Here is a 16,086-nt window from a genome sequence, read left to right on the forward strand (position 1 = left end):
CTTTTTCAGTGTAACATAGACACAACCTGTCTGTAGTTTTAAAGTGCCTTCAGAGTTGTGCAGATTTAGTAACCCAACTCAGCTTGTGTACATATTTAGAAGTTTTCATATTTACAGAAAGAAAGAGATGAAAGGTTTGAGATGCCCTAAGGGTACTTGAATTTCTTTTCTTCAAAGACAAGCATTTGCATGTTTAGTGTTTTTAGGTTTTAGGTTAGATCACTGCTACTAGTGAGGGAATGCTTCCCTAAGCTCATCTCTTAGTACACCTTTCCATGTCATAAGACACACACAGGGTGGGCACAATGTCAAAAAGACCTAGAATCAATGCAGTAAAACTAAAGTATGCTAATAAGGTGATGATACAACTTTATGGTCATTTTTATGGTGTGCTGTTTTAGTAATGGACACATTAGGTGGATGTGTTGAGTTCCACTATGACATGAACTGGCATTATTGACCAATGATCCTCAGGTGTGACTGTCCTCAGCTCTCTATAAATGTGTTTGGGTAGGTTTCTGCATATCCAAACTGGTATTCTGCCACCTCTGTGTATAGGAGGAATGCAATTTTGAAACATATTTAAAAGTGTGACCTTAAAATGACTACAATGTTGTATCAAAACCTATGAATCTTTACAAATGTAGTATTTGTCCCAAACTTACTCTCACTGATTGCATTTTGTGTTTGTGATTTTGTGTCCACACTCTGCATTTGTTAGTGTATTGTCATATCAAACTGCATTCTTAGAAGTTTTGTTTTCCAGAATCTACATTTAGTTAGCTTGGTTTCTATCTCTTTAGACTAGAGGTTGTGTTTTTCTGTTAGCTGTAACTGAGTTGTGTCCATTACTTTTTTGTCTAGACCCTTGTTTTCATTCCTTTTCTAGCTTTCTATTCCTTCATCTTCTACTTCTTTCCATCCACTACACGACGTCTGACTCCACCACACATTGCTCGGTGTACTCCTTAACCAGCTCCACACTCAAGGTCTTGTTGCAGAATTCAGCCATGGGTTTCCAGAGTGGTGGATCCAGGAACATCTGGCACATCACATGACCCTTCAGGGTGGCGGTGTGGCGCTGCAGATGGCACAAGAACTGCTGCTGAGCCAGGTCCAGGTCTTTACCGAACATGTCGATGTTCAGGTAATACCTGGTTGAGAAAAAGTGCATCAGTCAAATGTTGTAAGTATAGCCACTTTGTGTGGTACCTATTAAATTTACCCCCCCAGCCCTACTATGAAAAGACACTATGATAGACACAATCACATCCATGACATTGTTTTACATTTTCTTATGGACATTAGTTGTCCCTGACTAAACTAATAACATCTACTTGGAAATATGAATAAATAAAGAACAAACAGTTACCAGTCATCTCCAACAGGCACCCTGTAAGGGAAGGTACAGAGGCTGGCCATGGTAGGGTTGGCCACATCATCCACCATCCAGTCAATATCCTTCTTCAGTAGGATGGCCATGTTACTGGGCAAAAGCTTGAATGGCTGCCAGTCTTGAATAATAGTGGCATTGGGAAGGACCCCCTGCATCAGGTCAGTGGTCAGATACAGCCGATGGATAGCTGTATGGTCAAGACGCACTGGAGGAGTGTTGGAGGAGGAAGTGGACAAAGATGATTGGATGTCTCCACCCAGGTTAAGCTCAGACAGACGGAGCTTGATGTCCTCAGCTCTGAAGCGCACCAGCAGAATACCCTGCAGAGAGCAGAAAGCAGTGGCAAACCATGACCATTAGAGCTGGGCCTTTAGCTCAGCCCCCACAGATGGCGGCGTGTGTACATGCTGCGGCTCAGCACTCGCTTTGAGATCCGTTCTCTGCTGTACAGCTCCCAGCTCTCTCTCTCAAACAACAAAACTATACACAACAGTGTATATGTATGATGTCTCCAAACTTATTTGGTATGCTGATTAGAGCTTTAATAAATGCACTAATAATTCTCAAATAGGTTTCCAGTTGGACTGGCTGACAGGACACTAATCCTCACTTAGCATGATACTAACAACATATTATTACAATGGGAAATCCTATAGAAAAGTGACCAAGCTAAGAGAGTTAACATTATACCATTTAGTTTAAAATAATTATTGCATATGTACATAAAACTCTTTATGAACCAATAATAACGCTGAAGTAACGTTCGAAGCCCTGAGTGAATACGTGACAAACAAGCAATAGCATGTGCAGTGAGCTGAGCTACAAGAACGATAGCTCTGGCCTTCAGGAAGTCCTAGTGTGGCCCTAATCAATTGGCTGAGAGAGTTGAGGGAAGAAACTGTCACTTTTCTTCATGTCGCAAATGCTGGATGATGGATTTGTGTCAGAGATGTGCGTCTTCAGCAACATTGTTCATCATTTGAATGTGCTTCTGGGACTACAGGAGAGGGATAAAACAGTGGTGGATGTCATTGAAAAACTAACTGCAAACAATAAAGATGGTTATAATTGATTACAGGAAATGCTGTGATGTAGCTATAGGTATGAGATGTCAGAATTGAACAAATGATGGCTAACATGATGTGTTGTAGAATACATTTGTTTCATGTGTTTACTTATGGGGTTATATCACATTATGTCTTGAACGACATGGTAATTAAACACTTGTATTATTATTTATGATTAGGCTACTTTAGCAATGCAGCAAAATAAAAGTTTTGAAAATGTAATGGTGTGAGGGATGACATGTCAAGTATACATACATAATGAGAATAATAGCTCAGGGAAAGTCTACCCCCGGGGCCCTCAGCTTTCTGACAATGTGTTCCCTTGAACAACATCATTGAATAGCCCTGGCCTAGGGGGATGATTTTTGGTCCCACCCACAAAAATCAAAATGTGATTGGTTAATTCACCCGTTACGGTCTAAACAAACACACACAGTTATGGGGATATGGCCTTCTGTGCTGATTATGGAGTCCTAACCAATGAGAGAGTCAGCTGACCTTTTCTCTGCCTAGAGACAACAACAACAACAAAAATCTGATTGGATAACTTTCATGGTTTGAGGACAGTAACCCTTTCATCTCAGAAGCTAACTAGATTGTAAAAAAAAAATAGGATAAAATAAGAATTATAGAATGAAGAAAATGAAATATAACATTTAAAATGCTGATACATTTGTCCTTTTCTGAAGGCCTAGAAGGCCCTAAGGGTTCCCCTGTGGTAAAAAAGCCAATGTATGAGCTGACACAGACTTACAACAGTAAACACACTGATTAAGCCTTACATACTGCCCAGGTCAAATCTGTCCCATTTTGTCATTTAACAGCTGTAATAACAACCCAAATATCCTTCTTTTGAAATTTGAGTGGCCCAAAATGCACAAAAATGAAACATGTCCATGTTCTACTTTAGTATAGATGCTACAATTTTTTGTCCATTGAGGCTGTTCTGGGTCAGATTATCTCCGTATCTATTGACATGTGTTTTAGTGAAATGAATAGTTCATAGTTTTAATAAGGATTTCTTTTTATGATGTAGCAGTGAAGACTGATGGCTCTAATGGTTCTACAATAAACCCCACACTTCCATTAAGTTCTGCTAATTTTCACTTTACATTAAATACATTTCCATCATTATTGCTATGTTATATTTTCATGTCTTAGGTCAAATAGGACATGATATTGTGTGATAGGAGATGTTTAGTGGTGTAAAAGCTAAAAAATACACTCTCTCTGCTCTCTGAAACATGAATCAAGGTTTAATCACACATTTATTGATCAGTCAGATCCACTAGTGATGCTTTCTAAACAGACCGTGGTTCAACATTTGGTATAAACACTTTTTCAGAGGGGATTCTTAGACCGGGTCAAAATTGTAACATACTGCAAGGGTGAAGAATATGAACAGTATGTAAGGGTTAAAAGCAAGACTAACAGCGTTGTGTATAAAGCATGTACTGTAGGTCAATAACAACAGCCACAAACACAAGTCAAAACAAAAAAGAGGTTTTATCCTCTTTCTGTTGCAGATACCTGCTTGGTTATGAGGCGATACTTCTGGAAGTCCTTGGGTCCAAGCTGATCATCACGGGTCAGACGGGTTACTTTGACCTCTGGGTATTTGGATTTGACAAGCTCGCAGCAAAAGCGCAGCAGAACACCTGCCACACCCTTGCCCCTCTCCTGAGGGGCAACACGGAGACCTTCTACCAGCATAGTCTCCCCATTGTCAATCACACACACCGACTCTAGAGCAATCTGTCATCACAGAGAGAAAAAGACATGAATAGTAATAATCATATTGGCAATGTCATTTTAAGAACTTTACCATTCTACAGCTGGAGTTGAGCAGCATGACTAAAAAAAATCATATTTCCATGTATTGTCTGCAATTTATCAGGCTCCAAGTCATGGTGGTAGCAGACTGGGCAGTGTACCAGCAGAATCACATCATCTGCAAAAAGCTAATGATGTCTCAGCCTTGTCTGAGGCTATTGCTCTCTTTCGGAATACAGTAGATTAGTCCAGGGGGTCCTATTTGTGAGTGAGAGTAAAATAGAACGCATTGACACAGATTGGTGTCACATCATTGTACCAGACTGTCATATTCAGGAGGGAGCAGCCTCAGGATTGGTTTGCAGGATTAGGATGCTTCATGAAGGTATTCTGGGCATGTCCAACTGGGAGGAGAACCCAGAGCAGACCCAGAAACAAGCGGGAGAGAATACATATCCTATTTGCTACGGAATACTTTGGGATACCCTAAGAGGAGCTGAAGGACGTGGATGGAGAGAAGGATGTCTGGGTCTCTTACTTAGCCTGCTGCCACTATAATCCTACAGCTTGATCTAAAACCCTTATCATTGTGTCTGATCAAATGTGAACACAGAAACTAGGTCTCTTTAAATCCTTGTAGTGAACTTCCTGCTGAAATATCATAAAGGCTCAGTCGACTTGCATATGTTTTTTTTTTAATGCAGGTTCGCACAATACTTCCAAGTGGATATATAAAGTATAATCTGAACTGTGTTTACATTAGTGTGTGACTGTGGCTTACTCTCATCCCTTATACAGCAAAGGGTTACTGCAATTATGGCTAATCGCTTTTGAACTGCAGTTAGTGACAACAGCTAAGGGGGTTTCCAAGGCACTACTTTCTGTTTGTACTTTGGGCCAAATTCAAAGACATGTTTGACGTGACTTCTGTTAGATTGAAGTTCATTGGAATGCTGTAGAAGGCTTACCCCCCCCTTACTTTGTTCTTGCTCAAGTCATTTTTTTCTCAATTCTCTACAATGGAGGGTGTGAGTACAATGTTATCATGACCAGTGGACACAATGTACGCAAATGTAAGAATAAATCCAAGGCTGACTAGGTTTATTTACTTATTGAATGTTCTTGTAACATAACCTGCTCCTGGACAGCTTAGTACAAAACCCTGAATTCCATGAACAAACTGGCAATAGCAAATGTCTGCATTCAACCAATGGTCATAGTTAGTAGTGACTGTAATACATGGAAGAAGGCACTGCTATCCGTGTTGTACAGTGATTTACAAACATTATGGAAACGTGTTCTAATATCTAAATTAGATCCTCTAGTTGGACTTTCCTAATACTAGATGGCAGTTTTAGGATCAATCACTCAAGGCTCACCCTGTGCATAGATTATCTGGAGGGTTCTTAAAAGGTATGCCCACCATAGACAGAAGCATACCCTTTACAAACATGTCAATCCATTTTGTGTTTTATGTAAGGCACCCTAAGGTACCTCTCCTTTTTTTTAAACAAATAAACAAGAAGTACTTTATACATGTCTCCGACTTTGCATTTAGAAGAGTTCCTAAGAGTTAAAATATGTTCATACCATTCATTGAACTTACCACTTTTCCCTGTTTGCGGGCCAAGATAACTGTGCGGTTGGTTTCCTGCAGCCAGCTGGTGTATCTAGTGGGCAGGTAGTCAAGGCCGCCATAGATATCCTGGCTCATAGCCATGATTTCATCAAAGTCCTCCTCTGTGGCCACAGCGAACTGAAGGCCTGCCTGGGACAGGGCCTCTGGGAGCTGGGGCATAGTCAGGCTGGTATCAATCTTCATCTTGAAACAACTGATGAGATACAAAGTGGAGGAGAGATTGTTGTACATTGTATATATCAAGTGTGTCAGAGTAGGATTACACCCAGGTGATCCTACTTTAAGGAGTTGAAGCATTTTACCATTTTTCGTAAACCAGGATTTAGGAGAGCTCAGAAGCTGTCCTTATCCTGAATGGTGGCAAATTCTGAGTGGTGTAGAAATACAGAATGATCATCTTTTGATTGAAAGTAACAACAAACTTCTTCAAAGAAGTGTGCTTGCAAAACAGCAGTTTGCAACTGGTTTTATTTTTGATATTATTACTCCATCAAGAGAAAATAACTGTGTCCACTCAACAGAAAACAAGCATTGGTGATCAACAGTGATCAAACACATTCAATCATTCGCATAAAGTGACATAATGGAAACAATCATATTGGTGGCTCTGGGAACAAAGGAAAATACATTCCAAGTGCATCAATATACAGTTACATACTTAGAGGCATGATCCTTGATGTGGTCACATGGCTCGAACAGTGTGAATAAAATATTGCTGTAGACAGTCAGTGAAAACAGAACAACAGTAAATATTAAGAATCTTTATAGTAGGCAAGGCATGTCCCCATGTACAGGAACATATGGGACTTTATTACAGTAAGAGTAACTTCACGTAGGCTGATAATCCTGCCTGTGCTCCCATCAAGTAGCTGCTGCTGACTCTGTCCATACCTTTTCAAGGACAGCACTTCACAATGCAACATTAGGTGTGGTCACAAGTACAGAATGCCACATCTGATCACACCCAACTGTTATGCCAGGAGGAGTTAGTGGTCACTATGTACAACTCAGTTCTGCATCCATCAATCTTAAACAACTATGGAGAAGTGGTGATGATGTTGGAGTGCTCAAACTATGCATCTAAAACTATGACATGCTATAATAATCTCTATTGCCTTAGGGAATGTTGCTGATCCACACCAGGGCAACAACACAACATGAGCAGGGCTAGCATGATAATAATGCCCGCACTACTAACTCTGTATTAGAGTTTAAATTCTGTAGGAGTCCAGTGAGATGGAAGGAGAAGAAGCACCTTGGGTGCAGATGAGAGTTGAGAGGAATCTGTATCAGACAGCTGTTGCTGGGTTACAATGTATGACAACATACATTTGGAAAATAGGTCTTACTTTACAAATTACAAAATGCAGGTTTGGGGCAATGAACAAACATAGAAGTCAAAGCAATAGCCCTTCAGTTTTATCAAGTCATAAAGCATTGCCAATTGTAATTAGACTTACAAAGCTTTTACCCAAAATCTGGGTAATAGTCAATATTTACTTGGAACTCAAAAAGAAATGGGAGTGACAGGGGTGAGAGGGGTACATAATGATCATAATGACCATAATGACGGGCAGGACCATGTTTCTCAACCCAGAAAAAACATAAACAGGGAAGCAAGCCTGCAGCATGCATGGTGTGACAAAACACCACCCACTCATCTACTACAAATACTGACAAGCACACTGTGAATCAGCAGAAACACAATCATGGTCCTAAAGCACTGATCGACGGGGAACCAAATACACAACTGCCAGGATAGATAAGTGCCAGGTAGCTGAATTGATGATGAAGCAGGGGAATATGGATAAATGGACTAGAGGCACAACAAAAGCAAGATAGAAAGAAACTATAGTACAGATGGCAAAAAGTGATGGAGGGCACAAACAGGCAGAATGATGCGATAAAACAGATAAATGACAACAGACAAAGGAAGCGGAAGACTGGCACCTATCTTGATCCCTTTGTCGTTTCCCATAAATCCCGTAAATCCATACCCTCACCCTCCTAATCCTGCACTAATACTCTCTGACACCCACTCCACATTACAATAACTGGTATTTGTCCATAGCCTGCCTAAAGAGTTCACAGAATAGAATACAATAAACAAAATGGAGTGTGACAAAACAATGAACATTATTGTTTCGTGTCGCTTATGTCTTAAAGCCCACCATCTGGCCCACAGTGCTTTTACTTCATTCAGGGTACATAAACTGCTACTTTTGTGTTGGGTACTCGGATGGGTAGAGTCACTGGAGTGGGCACACACAATTCCCAACTGATACTGAATACTGACTAATATGAAACAAAATCACCAACATTTACCCTCTGTGCATACAGGTGCCACATGTTAAGGCGCTGCACTGAGAAAAACAAAAACAAGATGCTTGCTCATAAAGATTTTTAGCATTTAATTAGGTTAGAATACAATGCATTAACACATGATGCAATACAGTGTGATCAAATAAAAACAAGCTTTTGCAAAAAAGAAAACATGCAGCATAACATGAGAGGTCATACAAAAGAGGTGTGATACAATATGATAAGATACAACAAAATGTGATAAGGATATGATAACATACAATAACAAATAAGTAGGGCTGGGTATGAAATCTCAGTAGCTTTTGAACAGTGACTAAACTGTGTTGATAGTTGTGCTGTAAAGTACTGAAAGTTGCCTTCATATACCAAAATATATATATATCAGAAAAAACATTTTGTTAATGTGATTCTGTCTTTTATGTATCTGTTTGCATTAAGATAACATGTAATACATATTTCAAAATGCTTTAAACAATAAAAATATAATAAAGGGTTTTTTTGCTGTGCACTGCAGTCTTTGTCACAGATGGTGTCTCCAAGTGCTTCCTTTCACCTGAAAATTATGAATTTCATTGTGCAAGGGGAAAATGTGCGGGAGATTCATGTGACACCCACCCCCATTTCTGACTCTCAGTGTGTAGGTGCCCCAACCAGCCAGTGGGAGTGCAGTGTTACTGAAGCAACACCTGTGAACATGGGCAGTTGTGTATATCAGAAGAAAAGAAAGTTTAAAAAAAGTATACAGGAATTCAAGTATTAAGACCCCATCACATCACTTTTTCTCATTTTATTATGCTGTAGCCTTATGCTAAAGCCGTTCAAAGTCATGTTCCCTTCATAAATCTACACCCAATGCCCCTTTATGACAGGATGAAAATAGCATTTTAGAAACTTTTGCATATTAATTAAAAAAGGAAAACTGAAATATCATATTGACAGAAGTATATGACACTTGAAATTTGCTTTCCATTTCTCTTGATCATCTTCCAGAGCACTCAGGACCTCAAACTGGGCCAAAGGTTCCCTTTCCAACACACAATGATCCTAAGCACACAGCCTAGACAACAGAGGAGGCGCATAGAGACAGCTCTGTAAATGTCTTTAAATAGTCCAGCCAGGGCCAGGACTTCAACCCAATTGAACATGTCTGGAGAGGCCTGAAAATCGCTGTCCACCAACAGTCCACATCCAACCAGATAGAGCTTGAGAGGATCTGCAGAGAAGAATGGCAATAAATCCCCAAATCCAGGTGTGCAAAGCTTGTCACATCATACCCAAGAAAACTCAAGGATGTAATCGCTGCCAAAGGTGCCTCAACTAAGTATATTGAATAAAGGCCCAGAATTCTTATGTCAATGTGATATTTCGGTTTTTCCTTTTTTAATGAATTCACAAACATTTCAATTTTAGCATAATGCTGCTAAATAAAATCTGAAAAAATGAAGGGGTCTGAATACTTTCTGAACTGTATAACAAAGTCATGTTATATTGGTTGCTACACTCAGATTTGTATTGGTACTTGTATTTTAAAATATACCCAGCCCTAGCTTTAAGTGGCACCAGGGAGATGTCAATGCAAGTACAATGACTGCAAGTTGTACTGGAAGTTCAACAACCACTTGCAGAGGGTGTAATCATCAAAGACAGGTCCTGGGTACTGAAGTGAACATCCATAACTGAGGCTTCTGAGACTGCTAACTCAGTCTTCCAATGCCATTAGCCAGACTTAAAACATATATACCAGAGCAGCAGAAGCCAAAACAGTCACAATGATGATAGCAAGGAAAGACCACCATGCAACCACTGACCAATAACCTGGCATCACAGCCACCAAGCTGAATGGACATACTGTGTGTGTGTGTGTGTGTGTGTGTGTGTGTGTGTGTGTGTGTGTGTGTGTGTGTGTGTGTGTGTGTGTGTGTGTGTGTGTGTGTGTGTGTGTGTGTGTGTGTAAATACATTACAGAACTCAGAGGAGGGCTTGGAAAATGAGACAGACTCAAAGTGCCAAGTTAAAGCAAACACAACAGTCACTCCAGGCTGTAAGTGGACAGCAGATCAATCTGAGTACTGCCTGGATTGAGAACAAGAAAACTTTCAATTCAATGCAACACACATCCATTATTGAATGCTTGGCTCTACAGAAGGTCAATAAGACACGATCCTGTCTAAATCTTAATACCAGAGCCATCACACTCATAAAACATGACACTCATCAACCCCTTAACCTATTTTTCCACACTACTCCCATTCGGATAAAGGATACTAAAATATAAAAGGGCAAAGTATTGTCCCCTCAATGCCACACTGATTACAGGCACACACTATGAAAACAAATTCACCCCTTGTAGACAATACAGTCTCTCTATCACACATCATGGTCAAGTGAGAGCAACACTTAGTCTTCCAAGTGTACATCAAGTGTGTGGCATAGGCTGTACACTACCCCTACATCTGTTCTGTATTAGTTTTAACCTTGCCAGTTGGTTACCATGAGCAGAGATTAAGAATGCAAGGTCAAGAGTGGGGCTCCTATGACCCTCCTCTTTTGCTTGGACAACATCTGCCCAATTCTGGATGGATGGTTGCAAAGAGAGAGAGAGGATTACTGGGACTGGAGAGGTTGAACAAACAGATGGCCGCACAGGCACACAGTGCATACTTTAAGATTTCAAATCACATGGGAGCCACAAAGCAACAGAGCCAAAGAGACTACATTCAGTCCACCAACACATATGACACATGACTCATCCCATACCAATGTATATAGTAAAGTGGCTAAGGTGGGACATGGCTACTTCAAACATCACAACCTTGAAACTCCTAACAAAGCCAAAAGGGAAGATTCCACCTGAAGTACATCACCGATGGACTGTGCATCCCCCTGGAAAGAGGACTACCAGGGCTACAGGGCTATCAAGGCCAGTATTCTCAGTCAAATATAGATCACCTATGAGTACATCCATATGATGCATTCCAAAAAATGAAAGGTTATCTTACAGTGCAAAAGGTAGGGTCTATGGAAGAGCAAAGTGCTGATGGTTTGAAGAGTTCCATTGACAGGCAGAAGAAGACTGCCAGACTCAAGGACCCAAGTACATGTGCAGGCACCTTACACCAGGTCACCATAAACAAGGTTTAGCAGCATGGTAGGGCCTAAGATAAGACTGTACACAAGACTCCACATGCAGTGGTGGAGTTAAGATGCGAAGGGACAACCAAGTTGAAGGAAAGAAGGACTAAGAAAAGTTTGAGAAATACCAGGAGCTTACAGTACACTATAGAATATATATAGAGTGAAGATAATGTGAGTACAATGGCTCCAACAGATTCCAGGAACCACATGCAGAATCTCTGACCAGAAAACTTTCAAGAACTGCAAAGATACTGTACAAAATCTTCGAATGGGTATTTGAGGAGGGCATACACCAAATGAAAGCGGAGCCTGCATTTTTCTGAATGAACACAAGCTGTAATTTTCTGCTCCCTTTCTCTCGTTTATTCAATATGCCCACAGTACTGCGATGAAAGAAGTGAACTCGGAGAAGGGTTGTGTCATTCAACTAGTCCTCTCAGTCCCCTAAACACTGCAAGTATCAGTGACACAGAGTCAAAAGAGCAACCTCACTTTGTGGAAAAGTCCACAAAATATCAAAAGGGAGTCTTGGCACAGCCTGGCTCTCATCCTAATGCTAAACTGAAGAACTTTTTTCACAAAACTCTCAAGAGACGAGCTCAAAACATAATGCTGTATGTAACCTGTTTCTCACAGAGAGGATGAATACTTTCTACCGTGAAGCAAACTAAGTTTCAAGTAATGATATCAATTAGTCAGGACTTATGACACGCATTCCACATGAAAGGAATAGCCTTTACTTATATGAAAACCCTTAAAAAAGTGACGAAATATGAAGTTTCGAAAAAAAAAGTGGAGTGAAGCCCAAAAGCAGTGCATGCCATTATTTGGCCAGTGTGGACAGTAACATTGATTAAAATGGAAGCTTGTCTGTTCTGTCAGACATGTGACGTCTGCAGTAAGCAGTATGTTGCAATCAGACATGCAGCTTGTACTACTTGTAATGCTCAGTGCTTCACCTACACTTGGTTTTCCAAGATAAATTACGAGTCTTATCCACAAGAATCAAGTCCATTCTTCCTTTTCTCAATAGCACTTAAATTGACAAAGCAAACACAAACTGTCTTTCAATGCCATTAAAAGAGGGAACTCGAGGGGGGTTGGCCAGTTGGCCCCTTAGGAGAGTTGTTGAATAGTCGAGGCTAACACAGAAATGCTAGACATGTTCCATTAATCTATCAATGGGCCATGTGAGCTGTGAGGGCATTTGTAGTGAAAACACTGTCTGGTCAAAGCAGACACACACACGTACACACTGTGGACACTGGTATTTTTCCATCATGCTTTGATGCTTTGAGATGAGCTGTCAGGCTTGGCCGGGTAGTCTGGTCCTGCCAATGAGAGCGATGCTATTTTGTTTTTGTGTTTCGGTCTCCCGCTCTCTCTCTCTCTCTCTCTCTCTCGTTCTTTCGCGCTCTCTCTCTCTCTCTCTCTCTCTCTCTCTCGTTCTTTCGCGCTCTCTCTCTCTCTCTCTCTCTCTCTCTCTCTCTCTCTCTCTCTCTCTCTCTCTCTCTCTCTCTCACACACACTCATTGATTCATTCTTCCCCTATTCACTCTCTCATGCCCTTGCTTCCTTCCTCTCTTCGGCTGACAGTGTACTCCAAACAAAATGGAATTTGGCACGTTTGCAAAGACTGGTGAACTGCCATCAAATACGCCACCGCGAGCGAATGCCAGTATGCTCACTGCAACTCTGGGGCATGTTAGTTAATGATGCCCCTGTCAGATGGAGGAGCTTTGGATTTGTGGAGGGATCAAAACCTGTACCCCAACGGACACAAACTAATAAAAAACACACTCCATCACATGGCTTTCATGGTGGAACATGGGGGAAGAAGGTTATTCAACAAAGTAGTGCAAATATTTTGGCACTAAGAAAAGGAGATAAGAATAAGGTTTGCATGCCCATATTTGTTACTTGAAGGCTGTATTAGCTACTGCAATGACCTAACACGCATGGCTAACATACATACAGGGTTGGCACAAAATGGTACCACCCTATAGCTGAAAATCTATGTTTTTCCATACATGACTGGTCTATGATTGGTGACTGAGTTGCAGTAATAATCATGATGTTACTGGCCCCATTTCCTTTTTGTGGGTATTTGCCCGAGGAAGACTGAAGTTGGTCAAAATGTCACAGGTAAAGTAAAGGGAGCTCAGAAGTACTCTAATAGGAATTGATATACTAGAACTCCAAAGAGATTACTCATCTGATGATTTGACAAAAAGAGCAAACCTAAGCATGCAAAGAGATGGGCATTATAGTCTCTGCATACTGGCAATCAAAGCCAAATGTGGCACACATTCCATATGAACATGCCATTTTGCCTCTGTTGAAACATCAAATTTGATTTATTTGGAGTACCCTGTCAGCTGTCCTGTTTGTCCTCTCCCACCTCCACACATAATAGATAGGACCATCATACTGAAAAGAATATGTCTCTTGAACACCTCAATAATACAAAACTCAAAGGAACACACCATGTCTTTGGAAGATTATCCTGTTGGTCAAGTGACGAGAACATGGACACCAAAATCATTCATGTCTCCTGGGTAGATCCTTGGCTCCAGTGCTTCATGCCAGAAGGCTCCACGCTGACGCAAACACATAAGCATAGCACTCTGTTGCGCGATAGCAGGCTCCAGTTCATTTTCCCCACGCAGTCCTATACATGAAACAAACCATTGACACACAGGCACCACAAAATGATTAGTTGGTAAATCTGTCAATCATCGCTTGTTGTCATGAAAATGAGACAACTGTGCGAGATACCCTGACATTGTCAGTTATACTTAGTTCAATAGTTCAAATAATATATTCTACAGTGACTGTACTGTAAGTCAGTTTATGACTTTCGTACATTTCAGTTTAGTCTATTTGGTTTGAATACATAAAATCATAACTGCCACTGAAATGTCTTGACATTTGGTGGTTTATACTGTGGTTTGCGCCAATTATTTGCACTTATAAAGCCTCATAATTCAAGTAATGGCACAGTATCACTAGATTATCACAGTATCACCACAACTAATTATTACAGTATCAAACATTAAAAGCATTGTTTCAACAGAAACATGCTAATGGGAAGATAAAACATATTTCTATTTCCCTCAACAGACAACTTAAATAACTAGCAGCCCCAGGAGCAGCATGTATGTATGTTTTATGCACATTCCCCAAATATTAAATACTGCATGACTGCATCAGTTTTTATTAAATGACTGACACAGAGACTACACAGAGGCTAAATGATGCTTATTGACCAAGAACCCTCCTAAGATAATTGTCTTCTAACATATGTGTGCAGTGAGGTTAACTAGTAAGATGTGATAGAATTACAATCACAAGTATAAAACCTGTTATTATGAATTTTTAGAATACAAAAAAAATACTTGAGAGCCATAGGTATGGCTAAAAGCTAACTGGGTGTGGTTAACTGTCTTACAGGACCACACAGCCTGTCATGTCTTAGCACATGACAGTAGTAAAAAACAACAACACATAAATCAAAATACAGCATATCCTCTAAAATGCCCTTGTGGAATGATATACAGAAACATTTTAGCCTTCACATTACAGGGCATAAGTTGGCCATCCATTATGACAATGCGGATAAAGCCAGACGTTATAAAGCCAGAGGTCATGGTTAATGGCAACCATCCATTGTATTGGTATTGAGAGAAACTCCCCCCTCCCCTAGAGGTGGCCCTGTTGCCAATAGATTCCTACAAAAGGAAGCTTGTTGCATTTTATTTGAAATAGCATGAAGTCCCATGGTCTAAATGAATTAGACCATAAATGAATCACAAATTGTGAATTTGAGATTATTGATAATAACAATTATTATGACAATTATTTAGTCCTATGTTTTTCATTGAGGATCTATTGCTATTTGTGTGTATAAAGGAGTTGGAGGTAAAATGATCAGATGTGGATTAGTTTTATGACATTAAACAGTTTTCATTCTAAAATTGCTAAATAGCTAAACCCTCCACCAAAATGATTTGGATTTTAAATGTCTGGGGGGTTTTCTCTTATGGAGCTTACATCTGAAATTGTACAGTAGGTCTATGCATTAAGGCACCTAGTGTACATATAACCATATACAGTACACATAAAATCCATTCAAATCCCAATGAAAATGACCCTAATGTACCATCTAAAAATCAATACCTGCAACCCCATGGCGGGTGTCATTCTGCAGCAGGCTCTTTAATAGGTCATAGTGTGAACAGTATTTATTTGCTTTATTGAAATGCAGTTCTATTGCTAACCAATAACTAATCCACTAACACAAATTAGATTTTAATGATAATAATACTATCAACATTCATATTATTTTATAAAAGATTATATTCATTTAATCTGACTACAGACTGCAGCCTGATTCTGGCAACAAGATAAACACACATCTGTCTTACAAAGGTTAAAATCTGGTTCAATTATTCACCATTGTTTTGCATCATTTTTGTTGTTTACTGTAATATTTTGTTTTAACAAAAGTCTAGGTTGATGAGAGAGATAATGAATCATTTAAAAGGGATAACATCTATTCCCTGCACATCTGTCAGAGCTTAATGAGACTTACGTAATGTTCTGTCATGTGTTTTACATTTACTGCATGGAATAGTCCATATCTACAATGGATTTAGTATGGTGGAAGAGATCCCTATGAAAATTCCTTGTTACATGTAAGTGCATTTCAGTATTTCAGGTTTGAATCCACTCACCAATGTTTTACTAATATA

General features: G+C 39.9%; 1 protein-coding gene across 1 annotated transcript; it reads right to left on the reverse strand.

The window, feature by feature from the left end:
* Positions 1 to 925: 925 nt before the first annotated feature.
* Positions 926 to 13,877, reverse strand: nat16 (N-acetyltransferase 16). The gene is made up of 5 exons (XM_062445098.1): positions 13,819 to 13,877; positions 5,843 to 6,068; positions 3,994 to 4,218; positions 1,373 to 1,716; positions 926 to 1,154 (listed from the first exon to the last, which is right to left on the reverse strand). The coding sequence occupies exons 1-5, from the start codon at positions 13,875 to 13,877 to the stop codon at positions 926 to 928; spliced, it is 1,083 nt and encodes a 360-aa protein (XP_062301082.1).
* Between the last annotated feature and the right edge of the window lie 2,209 nt (positions 13,878 to 16,086).

This window comes from Scomber scombrus, chromosome 23 (genome assembly GCF_963691925.1).
Source record: "Scomber scombrus chromosome 23, fScoSco1.1, whole genome shotgun sequence".
Lineage (NCBI taxonomy): Eukaryota > Metazoa > Chordata > Actinopteri > Scombriformes > Scombridae > Scomber > Scomber scombrus.